We start from the raw sequence: 19,335 nt of genomic DNA, 5'->3' as shown, positions 1-19,335 counted from the left end.
TCACACTCCTCTAAAACACAGCAGCCCCCAACTAAAAATCTTACTATTTAATTACAATGTCTGAATTTCCTAAACCAAGACTCCTTTACTGTGCTGCAGTTCACCAAGCAGCCCTGCACCGGCCCCTCAAAGTACTCCTTTGTGAACCATTAGATCTGTGGAAGCAGCTGAAGCAACAATTACACCAACAAGCAGAATCTCAAAGGTGGAGATATATATATATATATATATATTATAGCAAAGCAATGACACAACTCTCCTATAGAGAAGAAAACATACAGGGCCCTGTTTGTGTTCCAATAAAGACAGCAGTTTCTAAGCAGCTGCATTTTAAGAATCTCACTGAAGGATCAAACGGGCAGAGAGAGGCGAATTGTTTAAATACAAATAACTTTGACAGTTAAAGAACTAGCATGACTAAGCCATGAAAGACAAGTGAAAAGCAAAAAGACTGACACTTGAGCAAATTTAGGCTCCGAGTGTGTCGAAGTACTTTTAACTTTCACTGTCACAATCTAAGTATTCTTAGAACAGAAAGGTCTACAGCCTTCCTGCTGCCTTTCAACTGCTAGGGAGACACTACCTTATGGTAGTCATTAGATGCACTGCATTCCAGATCTCAAAGACATAATTTGGAGCTATCATCAACTGGCAAACTAGTCTGGAAGACCTCACAGCTGTTTGGTGTCTGAAGACTTCACGTGCAACCCAAGCCCTTCTCATGGTTATTAAAGAACATACTACAGAAGAGGTGGCTAAGAATTTGTTCACTCTGCCTTAAAAATCCTTTTCAGATGTCGGATCAGCACAAATACCTTTTATAAACATCAGAAGCAAATGCTGCGCAACATCAGAATTTTACTGCTAAGTGTTTATATCTCTATCCTTGATCATCAACTTGGTGTTAAATATCCCACAGCATTCCTGGATAACAACAGGTCAGATTTTCTGACACAGGTTCTTGTTTTCTAAACCACAGAAAGTAGTGTCATGGGTATATAACACAAGCTATTAGCAAAAGGCAAAAGAGCCTAAGGCAGCACTCATTACCATGGGTTCACTGGAGTACATACTTCCAAGTCATACTATTCTTTGCTCTCTGCTAAGAGAATAGTGACTGAGAAAAGAAAACTCCCTGGACTGCCCTCATTCAAAGCTATCAAGTTCTCCCTACCAAGGAAAGCAAAATATCTTTCAAGGTTAAGGTAATAACTTTTATAGAAAAGAAAAATTGGCCGGGTGCGGTGGCTCAGGCCTGTAATCCCAGCACTTTGGGAGGCTGAGGTGGGTGGATCACGAGGTCAGGAGTTGGAGAACAGCCTGGCCAACACGGTGAAACCCCATATCTACTAAAAATACAAAAATTAGCCGGGCGTAGTGGTGCATGCCTGTAATCCCAGTTACTCGGGAGGCTGAGGCAGGAGAATCACTTGAACCTAAGAGGCAGAGATTGCAGTGAGTAGAGATCACGCCACTGCACTCCAGCCTGGGCAACAGAGTGAGACTCCGTCTCAAAAAAAAAAAGGAAAGGAAAAATGAAGATGTACTTAGGAAACACTCTAAGGAAGGGTCAAAATGCTAAACCTAAAAAAAAAAAAAACTATGGCAATTTCTCAAAAAATTAAATACAAAATTATCATATGACACAGCACTTCCTCCTCTGGGGATATGTCCCCAAAAAGTGAAAGTGGGGTCTCAAACAGGTATTTGGAGACCCATGTTCATAGCAGCATTATTTATTTATTTATTTATTTATTTATTTATTTATTTATTTTGAGACGGAGTCTCGCTCTGTCGCCCAGGCTGGAGTGCAGTGGCGCAATCTCGGCTCACTGTGAGCTCCGCCTCCCTGGTTCACGCCATTCTCCTGCCTCAGCCTCTCCAAGTAGCTGGGACTACAGGCGCCCGCCACCACACCCGGCTAATTTTTTGTATTTTTAGTAGAGACGGGGTTTCACCGTGGTCTCGATCTCCTGATCTCGTGATTCGCCCGCCTCAGCCTCCCAAAGTGCTGGGATTACAAGCGTGAGCCACCGCGCCTGGCCCATAGCAGCATTATTTATAACAACCAAAGAGTAGAAGAAACTCAAGTGTCCATCAACAGATGAATGGATAAGTGAAATGTGGTATATACAGACAGAGGAAGATTATTCACCCTAAAAAGGAAGGGAATTCTGACACATGCTACAACAGGAATGAACCTTGAAGACACAAGTGAAATAAGCAGTATTTTATAGTTCACTAGGAGCTTTCATATGCATTACATTATATAATTCTCACAACTACTACCTGGTGAAATAGTTGCTATCACCATCACCCCCACTTTATAGATGGTGGATAGAGGCCCACAGAAGCTAAGTAACTTGCTCAAGGTCACACAGTAAGTGGTAGAGACAAAAGAAAATAATAAGTTTTTCCAACTCAAATTTCCATATTCCTTTCAATACATCATGGTGAGTTTTCTGTTTAACCCTCCATGTTAGTCTTCAATGCAGCTTTACAGAAGGAGGCATTATGGTTTGCAAGAAAGAGCAGCCCTGAACTTGGACTTAGAAGACCTATGATTAGGCTGGGCATGGTGGCTCACGCCTGTAATCCCAGCACTTTGGGAGGCTGAGGCAGGTGGATCATTTGAGCTCAGGAGTCTGAGACCAGCCTGGACAACATGGTGAAACCACATCTCTACAAAAAAATACAAAAATTAGCCAGGTCTGGTGGCAAGTGCCTATTGTCCCACCTACTTGGGAAGCTGAGGTGGGAAGATTGCTTGAGCCCAGGAAGCACAGGCTGCAGTGAGCAGAAATCGCACCACTGCCCTCCAGCCTGGGTGACAGAGTCAGATCCTGTCTCAAAAAAAAAAAAAAGAAGAAGAAGAAGAAGACCTATTATTAATTCTCAGCTTTGCCAAGGAAAAAATATGGGGCCTTCCACAATATACAACATCTTTAAGACTCAGTTTCCTCACTAGGAAAAAGTATATTTTAAAAAGTACATAATACACCCTATAGAGTTTGAAGATTAAAGAAGGTAGTATAAGAAAGAGTAGCACAAAGTCTGGCATTTAATAAGTGAGAATAGATGTCAGGAAAAAAAAAAGGGTAAACATTTGCAGGCTTAGTACTACCTGTATTTTTCCCTGATCTGGCCTTACTGTGGTGACATTCAAACATTTCTTTCCAATAATCTCTTGAGAAAACTGATTTGTTTGTTTTGAGATAGGGTCTCACTCTGTTACCCAGGCTGGAGTGCAGTGGCATGATCTTGGCTCACTGCAGCCTCAACCTGAACTCCTGGGCTCAAATGATCCTCCCACCTCAGGATCCTGAGTAGCTGGGACTACAGGCATGTGCCACCATGCCTAGCTAATCTTTGTTTATTTTGTTTTTCAGAGACAGGGTCTCACTATGTTGGCCAGGCTGGTCTTGAACTCCTGGGCTCAAGTGATCCTCCTGCCTCTGCCTCCCAAAGGGCCAGGATTACAGGCATGAGCCACTAAGCCTGTCCATGACTGGATCTTTTTGCTACTTTAGATGTATACTGAGTCCGGTCATGAGCAACAGTAAAAATGATGTGATTACTGCAGCAAGTTCATCAGAGAAATTTAAGGAATGAAAATGAAGGTATACGCCTGACAGTCATGCAAAGAGAATAAAGAGGTTACATGGTAACAAGGCTCAGCCCAGTCCTTTCTTAGCTGTCAGAAAAAGGAGAGGTCAAAAGCTTAAATCAGCTGCTTGATGGCCCTTTGGAAGAACAGAGACAGCAGCCAAGCCAGAAACCACCGAAAGGAAAAGTAAAGATAAGGCAAGTATAAAGGAATGTGATCAAGAAACAGGCCCCAGATGAAAAGAAGCTGCCTGGAAGGCCTACATAAATACATGAATGAGTCAACACAACATAAATTATACCCATATGCACTTCATACCCTAGCCCAGAACCTGGTGACCTGGTGCTTCATTCAAACACCCACATTTGTCATGCTGCCCTTGGGTCATAAACAGATATTTAGGAGAAAGCAGTTTGTAATTCCTGATTCTTACAGAAAATCGCATTTATCGTTAAGGCCTCACCACAGTATCTGGATTATTTGCTAGATGCAGATATTCATTTATTTGTGAGATTTATAAAATTGTGTTTGATGCAAAATGACTCTGGTGACAGGTAAGGCAGACCAAACCTTCACTGCAATCTTGTTAGCACATCTCACCCCATGCTCCCTCATCCCAGCCCTCTTAACACACACATTTCACACTTCTCCTTTTATGCCCAGATGTGCCAAACAGGGTAGTAAATCACTGCAGGGACAGGACATTTTAACTTCAAATAAAAAGAAAGAAAAGATATAGGAAAAAAATCACAGACCAGCTTTGTCACACATTAGAATCTATACCAAGTTGTAAATGTGCATGACTATTACTAGGAATGTCTGGCAAGGCTTACATCTGGAGCTAAATCAAGTTCCCCATCTGTTGGGTTTGCCTCTTTTACTCAATGTTAATTTTTCAATTGTTTATAAGAACAGTGTAATAACTGTTGAGAAAATGAAAAGTCATAGGCACAAAGGGAGCAACGAACAGAAGAAAAGTCGAATTTAGGTTTCCCAATGGTGAAAGCACTTTCTCTTCTCCATTTATCAATAGCTCACAACTGTGCATGGGTGGTGCCTCCTCAAGACCCTGACCAACTCCATGCCTGACACAACTTTATCCAATACATACAGCACTCTGTAATTGCCTTGCTGTTTCATAAGCAACCTAAAATGACTCAGCCCCATGGACTCCATTTGCCTCTGTTTACCATAAATAGAAACAGTCACGTAAAGTAAAAGGTCAACATTCTAGATCTCCATGAATCATTCACTGAAGTCATGGAGAAAAGCTGAAAATCTTTGGAGAAAAGCTTTCAGATGACCTATACATAGAGAACACTCTGGCAACTAGCATGCCTGAAAAGGGCTTGGAATCATCTCTCAGTAAAAAAATTCACAGGACAGCCAGCACTTTGAGCTGTTTCAATATGATAAAATAAAAGCCTCATGTACTCCTGCTTTTCTTGATCAAGTACGACAATTTTTCTTCCACTCCTACAGACATCAAGGCTTAAAATAGTAGCAGTGTTCAACACACTCTACTTAGAAAGGTACAATAAACCTCAAGAAGAGCCAAGGAACTCTGCAAGAGATACTTCTCATTCCTTACCTGATATTAACCAATGCATGGGTCACCTTGCTAGCTGCTTCCTTCCACTGGCCTGCATTGGTAGAAAGCCTCAGGACTGCAAAGAAGGAAAGAACATAGATCTGTCAAACCCCCGGCATAAAACACAAACATGAGGAATGAAGACACATCTCAGAATAGCACTCTCAGAATAACCAAACAAAGCCTGTGCCAATCTTCTGTTAAAAACATCCTCGGCTTAGATAAAAATACAAGGGCTTATAGAATTCTCTCAACTATTTTCCCTCGAGTTTTTTCTCTAACTTCTTTTCACTTTCTATCAAAATACTCTACTCCTTCTCTGCCTTAGGTTTTCCCTCCCCTCTGCTAACAGGGTTCCATAATTTAATTTTTGCATGCATTTACAATCTACACTGGGGTGGTGATGTGAGGGTAAACTGGTTGCCATATTTATCATTTCTCTAATGGTGGGGGCTGATTTAGTGGAACTGGCTGGCTTAGTTGATGTCCCTTCCTGCTCTATGTATATGCATAAACTCCTTAACATATAAACTCAGTCAAACAGGACACATCCACATAGAGGATGGTCATGTGTCAATCAAGGATTAACCTTTTTTTTTTTTATTACACTTTAAGTTCTAGGGTACATGTGCACAACGTGCAGGTTTGTTACATATGTATACATGTGCCATGTTGGTGTGCTGCACCAATTAACTCATCATTTACATTAGGTATATCTCCTAATGCTATCCCTCCCCCCTCCCTCCACCCCACAACAGGCCCCGGTGTGTGATGTTCCCCACCCTGTGTCAAAGTGTTCTCATTTTTCAATTCCCACCTATGAGTGAGAACAGATTAACCTTTTTTTGCTCCTCTGACTTAACTGTGTGACCTGCAAAATGAATCTACAAGAATGTTCTTCCCTTGTGTGACCAAATTCTCTCCCTTTTCCAAACTCACACACAGAGGAAAGATAATAGAAATACAGATCTGAATATATCCTCTATCAGCTATGATCTTCAGAGCCACACATGCCATTTTAGAAAAGAAACAAAACAGCACAAGTGCTCCTTGAAAGAGCAAGCACATGGTAGGCACTCTAAGTATATGTTTTAATGAATGGCTAATTAATAAGAGCTAAATATGTAGAGAGTTTACTACGTGCCAGGCACTGGACCAACTTAGGTTATATGTAATGTAGCATACAGATGAGGAAACCAAGACTCAGAGGAGACAAGTATGGTAACTGATTGCAGTCATTCACACAAGCTGTAAGTAATGGAGCTGGAATTTAAACCTGGAGGGAAATGACTCAAGAGCCTACATTTATGTAGAGAAGTAAGTACAAGATCTCTGAAGCCAATGGTCAGGGTCCAAGTCCAGCCCCTGCCACCTACTAGAGAATAACAGCAATACCTATATGAAAGAATTGTTATACATAAAGCTTTAGATTAGTGCCTGCCACATAGTAAATAAGTTTTAGCTATTATTAATTTCAACAGACTACCTCCCAAATGAATGAATGAATGAATGTACCTGAGACTTTCCCAAAAGAAAAAAAGTAGGGCCTCACTAACATTAAGAAATGTGTGACCAATCTGTATATGACCTTCACAGCTGAGTACCATCACTATGTACACCTGACCCAAGATTCTTAAGCGCTGTAGCAGAAGCTCTATCAGAGGGAGGGCCTGTGGCTGTAATGGGGGAAAGCAAGCTCATCTGGCTGCTCTACATCTGTTCCAGCAATGTCTCACGTTTATAAATTCATGCAATTTAATGAAAAAGAAGACAGAAGGCTTAATAAAACACATCAACAGTGCTGCTGTTTTAATTTATAAGATTTAGTGCAAGGGAATTTGGTATAGTTCCAAGTTAGAGCTCTACAGTCTGAACTTAGGTTTCACTGAGTGCATGTGCGAATTTATTCATGTAATAAACAAAATTGTTTCAGGAAGCCATACATTTATTGTTCAACTCAATTGTGAAATTTATTTAGATGCATTGGTTTTTCACCAGATTCCCCACAAAATCACAAGTTCTCTGATGGTAGAACCTAGACATTTATGAAATGGAGCTGAATTTTGCCTCCTCACATTTTCACAGAGGTATTGAACTCTGTCCACGGATTACTTCTCTGTAATATCCTGTCAGCTCTGTTCCTTACTTAACAGGCACCCAGATGACCTCATCACTACATTTCCTTTGGAAACGCCATTGGTTTTTACATTCTTTTCTAAGCTACCAAATTGAAACACAAAATTATTTCAAAATTCCCTAAAAGCCTCAAACTAAAGCAATCATTTATGTAGCAAATTATAGTACATAAAAATAATACGCAGCCATTTAAAAAGAGACATGAAAATTACATAAAAAAGAATCGTATGTTAAAAAACACAAGCTAGAAGGATATCATGATTATAATTCTGTAAAACTATGCATGCATGTGGGTTAATATACAACAGTGAAAACAGTGGTAGTACTAGAACAAAGGAATTATAAGATTTTAAATATTTTATATGCTTTTTCTTTAGTATTGGTAATTACCTTTGATTTTAAAAATAAGAAAAGACAGCTTAAAACATAATGTCATTTATGGTTCTGGGTAGCTTCTGTGGAGGTCCTTCCCATACAGTGGGCTTCACTGCAGCCAAACAGGAAGATTAAATGTGTGCTTTTATCAAAAATGTCTTAGTGAGCCAGGCACGGTAGCTCACGCCTGTAATCCCAGCACTTTGGGAGACTGAAGTGGGTGGATCACTTGAGGTCAGGCATTCAAGACCAGCCTAGCCAACATGGTGAAACCCCATCTCTACTAAAGATACAAAAAAAAATTAGCTGGGTGTCGTGGCACGTGCCAGTAGTCCCAGCTACTTTGAGGCAGGAGAATTGCTTTAACCCTGGAGGCAGAGGTTGCAGTGAACCGAGACTGCACCACTGCACTCCAGCCTAGGCAACAGAGCAAGACTCCATCTCAAAAAAAAAAAGTCTTTCCTCTTCTAGCCAAGATGCGGTAATAAGACATAACTTACCCTCCTACCTTGTTTAAACAACAGAAACCTGGACAAAACATATGAAACAATGGTTGTCAGACACTGGAAAACAAGCAGTATAGAATTGTGATCCCCTAAAAGGAAAACAAAGAAGGTGAACCCTACAACTGCCCTGCAGAAAAGTTCCCATACTGCAGGGCTGGGAAGAGGAATCTAAATAGAAGCCAGAAGTCTTGCCAAGTTGAAGACATAGAGATCAGCATTTGGAGAGGCCAAGACATCTAGAGGATGTGGGGCAGAAAGCTGGCAAGGAGGGAGTTTGACAGACAGCTCTGGAGATCCCTTACATCTCTTGCAGACACTGATCTATGCATATGGAAGAAGAAACTACCCAAGGCTGAGGGCGAAGAACCACTGGAAAGGAGAAGAAACTGAGGAGCTCATGGCACGCTCCGCAACAAAAATAACTTATGTTTCCAGCAGCAAGAGTGGAAAGACCTAGTAACACATGGAGTATCAGGCAGGTTCTGTAAATGGGTATTGCATTTGTAATGGGACAAATCAGCCTACATTCAAGGTTGCTCTTGATCTACCCTCAACCCTTAAAAGCAAACCCTGAAAAGATCCAACTGATTCCACATAACATAATCACATTCCAGAATAAAGTCCAATGTTACATAAAAGAAACGTAACAAAATCCAGCATCCACATCATAAAAATCACAATTTCTAAATTCTAATGACAATAATAACCAGACATGCAAAGAAACAAAAACATATGAACCATAAGAAACAAAAAATATATGAAGCATAAACAGAGGGAAAATCAGTCAGTAGAAACAGACCTAGACATGAAAAAAGACAATGGAAAGGGAAGACAAGGACAATAAAATAGTAATTAGAGGCCGGGCATGGTGGCTCACGCCTGTAATCCCAGCACTTTGGGAGGCCGAAGTGGGTGGATCACGAGGTCAGGAGATCGAGACCATCCTGGCTAACATGGTGAAACCCTGTCTCTACTAAAAATACAAAAAATTAGCCGGGCGTGGTGGCGGGCGCCTGTAGTCCCAGCTACTCGGGAGGCTGAGGCAGGAGAATGGCGTGAACCTGGGAGGCGGAGCTTGCAGTGAGCCGAGATCCCGCCACTGCACTCCAGCCTGGGCGACAGAGCGAGACTCCGTCTCAAAAAAAAAAAAAAAAAACAGCTATTAGAAATATGTTCAATATATTCAGGAAGACTGAGGAAAATTTGAAAATGATGAGGAAAGAAATGGAAATATTAAAAAAGAAACCCACGGCTAAGCACAGTGGCTAACGCCTATAATCTCAGCACTTTGGGAGGCTAAGGCAGAAGGATTGCTTGAGCCTATATATATATATATATAGAGAGAGAGAGAGAGAGAGAGAGAGAGTCCAGATTGAGAACAGAAGAGCAGGGTCAAAAAATATTTGAAGAAATTATAGCCAAAACATTTCCACATTTGATGAAAACTAGAAATGTACAGATTCAAGAAGTTCTAAGAATCCCAAGCAAAATAAACATAAAGAAAACCATGCCAAGGCATGTGATAATCACATTGTTGAAAACCAATGATAAAGGGAAAATAATAAAAGCATTCAGAGGCCGAGCATGGTAGCTCACACTTGTAATCCCAGTACTTTGGGAGGCCGAGGCGGGTGGATCACCTGAGGTCAGGAGTTCGAGACCAGCCTGGCCAACATGGCAAAACCCTGTCTCTACTAAAAATACAAAAATTAGCTGAGCATGGTGGTGCACACCTGTAGTCTCAGCTACTTGGGAGGCTGAGGCACAAGAATCGCTTGAACCCGGGAGACAGAGGTTGCAGTGAGCCCAGATGGCACTACTGCGTTCCAGTCTGGGGGACAGAGTGAGACTCCATCCCAAAAAAAAAAAAAGCATTCAGAGAAAAACAAAGACATTATGCACAGAGAAACAAAGATGAAAACAACGGACCTCTTACTAGCAACTATGTAAGCCAGAAAATAATGAAATGAGATTTTTAAAGTAATGAATGAAAAATTTTATATTAAACAAAAATATCTTTTTAAAAAATGGTGTTCTACTTCCAGCATGGCAGAGTAAGCCCACTAAAGCCTCTATCTCTTGCTGATTACAGCTAAAAACTCTAGACAAAACATGAAAAGTAATTATCTGAGGGCTCTGAGAATTAAACAAAAGCAGACAGATTATAGAGGGAAGTCAAAACTTGGAGAAACACTCACAAGAGGGTCAGTTTCCAGGTTTTATTTTTCCTATTTTCTCTTACAGCTTTGCCCCAAGGGTCAGCCAGTTCCAGAGCTGCACAGTGGAACTGTGTGGATGGCTAAAACTCAAAAGGAAGCCTCATCTTTCTGGAGAAAGAAATTGAGAGGCCAGGTGCAGTGCCTTGTGCCTGCCATCCCAACACTTTGGGAGGCCAAGGAGGGTAGATCACTTGAGTCCAGGAGTTCAAGACCAGCCTGGGCAACATGCCGAAATCCTGTCTCTACAAAAAATACAAAAATTAGGCCAGACACAGTGGCTCACGCTTGTAATCCCAGCACTTTGGGAGGCTGAGGCGGGTGGATCACCTAAGGTCAGGAGTTCGAGACCAGCCTGACCAACATGGTGAAACCCCACCTCAACTAAAAATACAAAACTTAGCCAGGTGTGGTGGTGCATGCCTGTAATCCCAGCTCCTCCAGAGGCTGAGGCACAAGAATCACTTGGACACAGGAGGCAGAGGTTGCAGTGAGCTCAGAGCGTGCCTGGGTGACACTCCAGCCTGGGTGACAGAACGAGACTCTGTCTCAAAAAAGAAAAAAAAAATCCATAAGATTATAACCAATCTCTGAGTGTATATAACATAACATTAAAAATGTCCAGGAGGAGGCCAGGCTCAGTGGCTCATGCCTGTAATCCCAGCATTTTGAGAGGCCAAGGTGGGCAGATCACCTGAGGTCAGGAATTCGAGAACAGCCTGGCCAACATGGCAAAACCCCATCTGTACTAAAATACAAAAAATTAGCCAGGCATGGTGGCAGGCACTTGTCATCTCAGATACTGGGGAGGATGAGGCAGGAGAATCACTTGAACCCAGGAGGCAGAGGTTGCAGTGGGCCACTGCACTCCAGCCTGGGCAACAGAGTAAGACTCTGTCTCAAAAAAAAAAAAAAAAAATGTCCAGGAGGTAATCCAAAATTACTCATAAAGAACCAGAATATATAATAAAACAAAAAAAGTGACCAATCCTCAAAAGAAAAGACAAAAAACAGATATCTGAGATGGCACATATGTTAAAATTATCAAGGACTTTAAAGCAGTTATCATAACTATGCTCCATGAGGAAAAGGTAAACATACTTGAAATGAATGGAAAGATAGAAGTTCAGCAAAGAAACTGAAGCCATAACAAAGAACCAATTAAAATATTTAGAAGTACAGCTGGGCACAGTGGCTAATGCCTTGTAATCCCAGCACTTTGGAAGGCTGAGGCAGGAGGATCACTTGAGCCCAGGAGTTTGAGGCTACAGTGAGCCAAGAGTGCACCACTGCACTCCAGCCAGGGTGACAAATATTTAGAAGTAAAATATGTACTATGTGAAATAAAGAATTCACTGGATGGGCTTAATAGCAGAATAGACTGACAAAGGAGTCAGTGAACATAAAGTATAATAGAAATAATTAAATATGAAGAATAGAGACAAATGGGGGAGGGGAGGGACAGGGCCTCAGAAACATATGGGACAATATCGAAAAGTCTAATCTTTGTGATACTATAGTCTCAGAAAAGGAGGAGACAGAAATTGTATAAGGAGGAGACCAAATTATATAATGATAAAAGAGTCAATTTGCCAAGATATAATAATCCTAAATGTGTATCCACCTAACAGCAGAGCTACAAAACACATGAACCAAAAAGTAAAAAGAACCAAAAAGGAAAAGAGACAAACCCACAATTACAGCTGAATGTTTCAACAATCTTCTCTGTCCCTTTATAATAAGTAGACAGAACAATTTGTGAAAACAGAACAATACCATCATACAACTCAACCAAACTGAAACTTACAGAACACTCTACCCACCAAGAACAAAATACAAGTGCATGTGGAATGGACCATTTACCAAGACAGACCATACTCTGGGCCACAAAACATGTCTCAATAAATTTCGAAGCACTGAAATAATACAAACAATATTCTTGGGCCAAAACAAAACTAAACTAGAAATTACTAATAGAAGAATATCTGGAAAATCCCCAAGTATTTGAAAATAAAGCAACACATTTCTAAAAAATTCAAAAGTCAAAGAAGAAATTCAAGGGAAATGAGAAAATACATTGAACTTGAAAGACAATAAAAATACAACAAAAAAATTTATGAGCTGCAACTAAAGCAGTACTTAAAGGGAAATTTATAGTACAAAATATTTATATTAGAAAAAAAGAAAAGTCTCGTATCAATGAACTATGTTTACACCCCAAAAAACTAGCAAAAAAAGAGCAAATTAAACTCAAAGCAAGCAATAAGAAGAAAATAAAAAACATAAATCAATAAAACACAAAAATGACAGAGAAAAAAATCAATAAAACCAAAAGCTGGTTCTCTGAGGAGGGGAAATCAATAAACTTGATAAACATCTATCCAAACTGATGAAGAAAAAAAAAAAGAGAGAAAATACAAATTACCAATATAGGGAATGAAAGAGGGAAGCTGAGTACGGACCCTACAGACATTAATAGTGAATATTACCAACAACTGTATGCCCCATAGAAGTGACAACAAAATAAAACAAATTTCTTCAAAGACACAAACTTCCAAAGGTCACTGCTAAATAGATAACTTAAATAGTCCTGTACCTATTAAATAAATTGAACTTATGGTTTAAAATCTTCCACAAAAGTAAACTCCAGATGCAGTGGCTTCACTGGCAAATTTTACCAAACATTTAAGAAATAAACCACTCTTAAACAAATTCTTCTAGAAAATAGAAGATGAGCAATGAGAGAACACTTCCCAATTCATATCATGAGGCCAAAATTAACTAATATTGAAATCAGAAAAAGAAATTTTCATAAAGTAAAACTACAGACCAATATACCTCATGAATACTAGCAAATCGAATACAACAATATGTAAAAATGATGTTATAATCATGTGGGGTTGGTCAACATTTAAAAATCAATCACTATACTAACAGACAATAGTAGGAAAACCATGTAATCATGTCAATAAATGCTAGAGAATGTTTAACAAAATTCAACATTCATTAATGACAACAATTCTCAGGAAATAAAAGGCAATTTCCTCAACCAGATAGAGGGCATCTATGAACAACCTAGAGCTAACATCACACTTAATGGAGGATAACCTTAATCCTTTCACCTTAAGACTGGACACAAGGCAAGTATGTCCATCTTTACCCTCTAATTTAACATAGTAGTGGAGGCTGTAACCAGTACAATAAGGCAAAAAAAAGAAATAAAAGGCACACAACATTCACATACAACATGAATGTCTATGTAGAAAATCCCAAAAAGGTTACAAAAACTAATAAACCTAATAAGTGAGATGACAGGATACAAGATCAAAAATAGCAAGATAACAGGACACAAGATTAAAAATCAGCATTGTTTCTTGCTTGTGTAAAATGGTACACCCACACTGGAAAAGTGAGGTCAAACAGTGTGGCAGTTCCTCAAAAGGTTATAAACACAGAGTTATCATATGACCCAGCAATTCTGCTCCTAGGTATATACTCAACAGAATGAAAACATGCCCAAACAAAAATTTGTACATGGATGCTCATAGCAGGATAATTCATAATAGGAAAAAGTAGAAGCAACCTAAATGTCTACCAATTGATGAATGGATAAATAAAATGTGGCATATCCATACAATGTAATATTGTTCCACAGTAAAAAGGGAACAAACTACTGTTACTTCATGGATACAACATGGATAAGCCTTGAAAAGATCCAAAATAAAAGAAGCCAGTCACAAGAGACCACATATTGTATGATTTCATTTATATAAAATGTCCAGAATAGGCAAATTTACAGACACAGAGAATAGATTAGTGATTGCCTAGAGCTCAGGAGATCGCAGTAAATGGGGAGTCACCACTCATGGGTAGGTTTCCTGTTGGGGTGATGAAAATGCTCCAAAGTTCATTGTGGTGATGGTGGTACAAATCTCTGACTATACTGAAACTCACCAAATTGTATGCTTTAATGGGCAGATTATATGGTAGGTGAATTATATCTCATAAAGCTGTCATATTAAAAAAATAAAAAAGTAGTGTTTCTGCATATTGACAATAAACAATTAAAAATTAAAATTTTCAAAAATACTAATAGCACCACCAAATGCCATGAAATACATTAAGATAAATCTAATAGAATATATGCAAGATTTTCATGTTGAAAACAACAAAACATTGGTGAGAAAAATCAAAGATTTCAATAAATAGATATATTTTGTCAGGGATTGTAAGGCACATTATCAAGATATCAGTTTTCCCCAAAATGATCTATAGGCTTGCCATAATCCCAATCAAAACTCCAGTAAGCTTTTGATTAAAACATATACTGGCTGGGTGCAGTGGCTCATGCCTGTAATCCCAGAACTTTAGGAGGCCAAGGCAGGAGGATCGCTCGAGCCCAAGAGTTCAAGGCCTGCCTGGGCAACATAGGGCAACCTCATCTATGCAAAAAAAAAAAACAAAAATAAATTATCCAGGCATGGTGACACACACCTGTAACCCTAGCTACTAAGGATGCCAAGGTGGGAGGACTGCTTGAGCCCTGAAGTTCAAAGCTGCAATGAGATGTGATTGACACTGCACTCCAGCCTGGGTGACAGAGCAAGACACTGTCTCAAAAAAAAAGAAAGCCAGGCACAGTGGCTCACACCTGTAATCCCAACACTTTGGGAGGCTGAGGAGGGCAAATCACTTGAGGTTGGGAGTTCAAGACCAGACTGGCCAACATGGTGAAACCCCACCTCTACTAAAAATAAAAAAAATTAGCCAGGTGTGGAGGCGTGGGCCTGTAATCCCATTTACCTGGGAGGCTGACGCAGGAGAATCCCTGGAACCCAACAGGTGGAGGTTGCAGTGAGCCAAGATTGTGCCACTGCACTCCACTGTGGGCCACAGAGCAAGACTGTCTCAAAAAAAAAAAAAAAAGAAGAAGAAAGAAAGGAAGGGGGGGCGGGGGCAGAGGATGAGGAGGAGGAAGAAGAGGAATAAGAAGAACAAGAAGAAGAAGAACAACAACAACAAGAACAAGCAGCAGCAGCAGCAGCAGCAACAGCAACCAAATTCTTACAGAAAAGTTCTAAATAATTTATATAGATATTCTTCTGCAGGAGGTGGAGCTTAACCTCCCTGTCCCCCAACTTTCAAGTTGGCTGCATTTAGTGATTTGCTTCCAAAGAATAAGACATGATAAAAATAAAAATAAAACAAAATAAAGAACAGACTACGAAAAAGTAGAAAAAATTACAACTCTGTGGTAAAGAAACATGGCAAACACTACCTTAACCAAGTGATCAAGGTTAGTATCATCAGTAATATAAGTCAGGGTACTTGGACTGTGTGGCATTTTTCTCTATAATCCACAATCCAAGTCAAATCGTGAGTAAAACACAAGACAAACCCAAATTGAGGAACATTCTTTTTTTTTTTTTTATTATACTTTAGGTTTTAGGGTACATGTGCACAATGTGCAGGTTTGTTACATATGTATCCATGGGCCGTGTTGGTTTGCTGCACCCATTAACTCGTCATTTAGTGTTAGGTATATCTCCTAATGCTGTCCCTCCCCCCTCCCCCCACCCCACAACAGTCCCCGGAGTGTGATGCTCCCCTTCCTGTGTCCATGAGTTCTCATTGTTCAATTCCCACCTATGAGTGAGAACATGCGGTGTTTGGTTTTTTTGTCCTTGCGATAGTTTACTGAGAATGATGGTTTCCAGTTTCATCCATGTCCCTACAAAGGACATGAACATTCTTGAAAACTATCAGGGTCATAAAAAACAAGGAAACACAAACAGTCACAGACCAGAGAAGACTAAGGAGTCACGATGACTAAATGTAATGTGGTAACATGGATGGGATCCTGGAATACAAAAGAGACATTAGTGGAAAAATTGGTAAAATCTAAATAAACTTTAGAGTTTAGGTTTGTTTTTACTGTGGTAAAAAAAAAAAAAAAAGAAAAGAAAGACATCTCATAAAGTTTACCCTCTTAACCATTTTTTTAAAAAAGACTCATCAATGGCAGTAGTAAGAAGGGGGAAAAGAAGAGAAGTTCAATCTTTAACTGACTGTGAATAACTGAGATACTCTACTTTTGGAGAGGCCCTTCTTAACCATTTTTAAGCATACAATTTAGGTGTTAAGTATATTTACATTGCTGTGAAACAGATCTCCAGAACTTTTTCATCTTGTAGAACTGAAACTCTACACACATTAAGCAACTCTCTTTGTCTCCTCCCAAAGCCCCTGGTAATCACCATCCTACTTTCCATATTTGTGAATTTAACTACTTTGGATACCTCATATAAGTACTACCCCATTGTGACTGCTTTATTTCACTTAGCACAATATCCTCAAGGTTCATACACACTGTAGCATGTAACAGGACTTCTTTCCTTTTGAAGGCTGCATAATATCCCACCCGGTGTATATACCACATTTTGTTTATCTATTCATCTGTCAATGGACACTTGAGTTGCTTCCACCTTTTGGCACTTGTGAATGGTGCTATTATAAACATTGGTGTGCACTGGTTTTTGTTTTGTCTTGAGATAGGGTACCACTCTGTCACACAGGCTGGAGTGCAGAGGTACAATCTCAGCTCACTGCAACCTCAGCTTCCTGGGCTCGTGATCCTCCCACCTTAGCCTCCCAAGTAGCTAGGACCATAAGCATGCACTGCCACGCCTAGATAAATTTTTGTATTTTTGGTAAAGACAGGGTTTTGCCATGTTGGCTGGTCTCAAACTCCTGAGCTCAAGTGATCTGCCTACCTTGGCCACCCAAAGTGCTGGACTACAGGTGTTTGCCACCATGCCTGGCTAATTTTTGTATTTTTAGTAGAGCAGGGTTTCACCATGTTAGCCAGGCTAGTCTTGATCCTCCCGCCTGGGACTCTGAAAGTGTTGGGATTACAAGCGTGAGCCACCGTGCCCAGCCTTTTTTTTTTTTTTTTTTTTAATGAGCAAAAGATTTGAGCAAATACTTCACCAAAGAAGATATATGGATGGCAAATAAGGACAGGAAAAGATGCTCAACATCATTATTCATGCAAAGTTAAAAACACAGTGAGGTAGCACTATATATCTACAAGCAAACAACAACAACAACAAAGTGGAGAATATCAAGTGCTGGATATGATATGGAATGATGACAACTTTCATGCATTGCTGGAGAGAATGTAAAATGGAACGTGCACTTTGGAAAATGGTTTGGTGGTTTCTTACATAGTTAAAACATACTTACCACAACACCCCAAAATCCCATTGCTAGGTATATAACCAAGTGAAATAAAAACCTGGGTTCGTGCTGGGCACAGTGGCTCACACCTGTAATCTCAACACTTTAGGAGGCCGAGATGGGCAGATTGCTTGACCCCAGGAGTTCAAGACCAGCCTGGGCAACATGGCAAAACCCTGTCTCTACTAAAAATACAAAAATGACCCGGGCATGGTGGCATGTACCTGTAGTCCCAGCTACTTTGGAGGCTAAAGTGGGAGGATTGCTTGAGCTCAGGAGGTAAAAGCTCCAGTGAGCCATAATTGTGCCACTGCACTCCACCATGGGTGAAAGAGCAAGACCCCATCTCAAGAAAGAACAAAAACAAAAAAAACCTTGTATTCACTAATGTACGAGAATGTTAACAGGAGCTTTATTTATCATCGCTAAAAACTGGTAACCTTCCAAATGTCCTTCACCTGATAAACAGATAAACTAAGATGGCAATTCATACAATGGAATATTACTCTGTAATAAAAAGGAAGGAACTACTGATACATGCAATGACAAGGATGAATTTCAAATGAAATACTATACGAAAGAAGCCAGACTCAAAAGGTTATATGATTCCATCTACAAGATGTTCTGGAAAAGGCAAAACCAAGAGAACAGAAAACAGATCAGTGGTTGCTAGGGGTTGTGGGTAGACAGAGTTGACCTCATATGAACACAAGGGAAATTTTTTGGATAGTGAAACTCTTCTATATCTTGATTTTTGTGATAATTACACTACTATATGCATTTGTCAAAACTCAAAACTGTACATTTAAAAGGGTGATTTTTGCCATATATGTAAATTATGTCTCAAAAAGGTTAATAAAAAACAAGTTTTTTTCACCATAAGTTTATACTTTATATAAAACAGAGCACTGAAACATGCTATCTCCTATTGTTTGCTGTGTTTCACTTTCCTATTTGTGCTCTCCTGGTTAACACTTTTACTCCCTTGGCAGATTTGGACATTCACAGGTATCTTCTCTTATCTTGTTGCTGTAGCTACAAGGGTTTATCTCATTTGACTAGTTACGTATGGCCCAGTTGAGCAGGTATGTCAGACTTTTATAAAATATCTCCCCCACTCCAACTCTTTCCTTTCCTCATTGAAAAGCATCTTTATTCATCTACCAATGAGTGCTAAAACCTTTGGGGCTGCTCTTTACCCTTGGAAAATTCTACATTCTACATTCTCAGGAAGTTGGTGAAGCCAGGCAGATGCAAACCACACTAGGGTAACCTGAGCACATCTAGCCAACGTGAAGTCTATTAGAGAGTTCTTATGTAAGGCTGCCAAGCTCCTAAAAAAAAGAGATGGGTCTTGATGGGACAACTGAAACTTGCTGTTGCATGGGCAACTGACTTGATGCTAAAGCTATTACAATGAGAGAGAAGAGATATTTTAAAAACCTGGGTCCTTGTAGACATTGTTGAGCAACTGATCATACCATTCTAGAATTGTCATATAATTTTCCTACTCTTTAAGATAGTTTTAAGTCCAAGTTTTCTGATACTTGCCATTGAAAACATCCTACTAATACAAGGCCCTACTTGCACTGCCTAAGACATTATATATAGCAAAAGTTCTCTTATAAAGTTCTCTTAAAAGTTTTCCTTCACTTCTCAAAAAAA

The 19,335-nt window shown here is 39.8% G+C and overlaps 1 protein-coding gene across 9 annotated transcripts in view; it reads right to left on the bottom strand.

Annotated features, from left to right (window-relative positions):
* ARMH3 (armadillo like helical domain containing 3) overlaps positions 1 to 19,335 on the bottom strand; it is a 220,289-nt gene that overhangs the window by 95,264 nt on the left and 105,690 nt on the right. For 3 of the 9 annotated variants that reach the window (XM_055251146.2, XM_055251185.2, XM_055251155.2), the window contains one exon: positions 5,199 to 5,274. The exons of 1 other annotated variant lie outside the window; for it this stretch is intronic. In XM_055251146.2, coding sequence (XP_055107121.2) covers positions 5,199 to 5,274 — 76 coding nt within the window. Of the gene's footprint in view, positions 1 to 5,198; positions 5,275 to 15,834; positions 16,292 to 19,335 lie in introns of those variants that run through there. 5 more of the 9 variants (XM_063627598.1, XM_063627610.1, XM_063627601.1 and 2 more) reach the window with 2 other exon arrangements.

Source organism: Symphalangus syndactylus, chromosome 2, assembly GCF_028878055.3.
Source record: "Symphalangus syndactylus isolate Jambi chromosome 2, NHGRI_mSymSyn1-v2.1_pri, whole genome shotgun sequence".
Taxonomy (NCBI): Eukaryota; Metazoa; Chordata; class Mammalia; order Primates; family Hylobatidae; genus Symphalangus; species Symphalangus syndactylus.
Note: the sequence above shows the minus strand (reverse complement) of the source record. Positions and strands in the feature narration are given on the sequence as shown.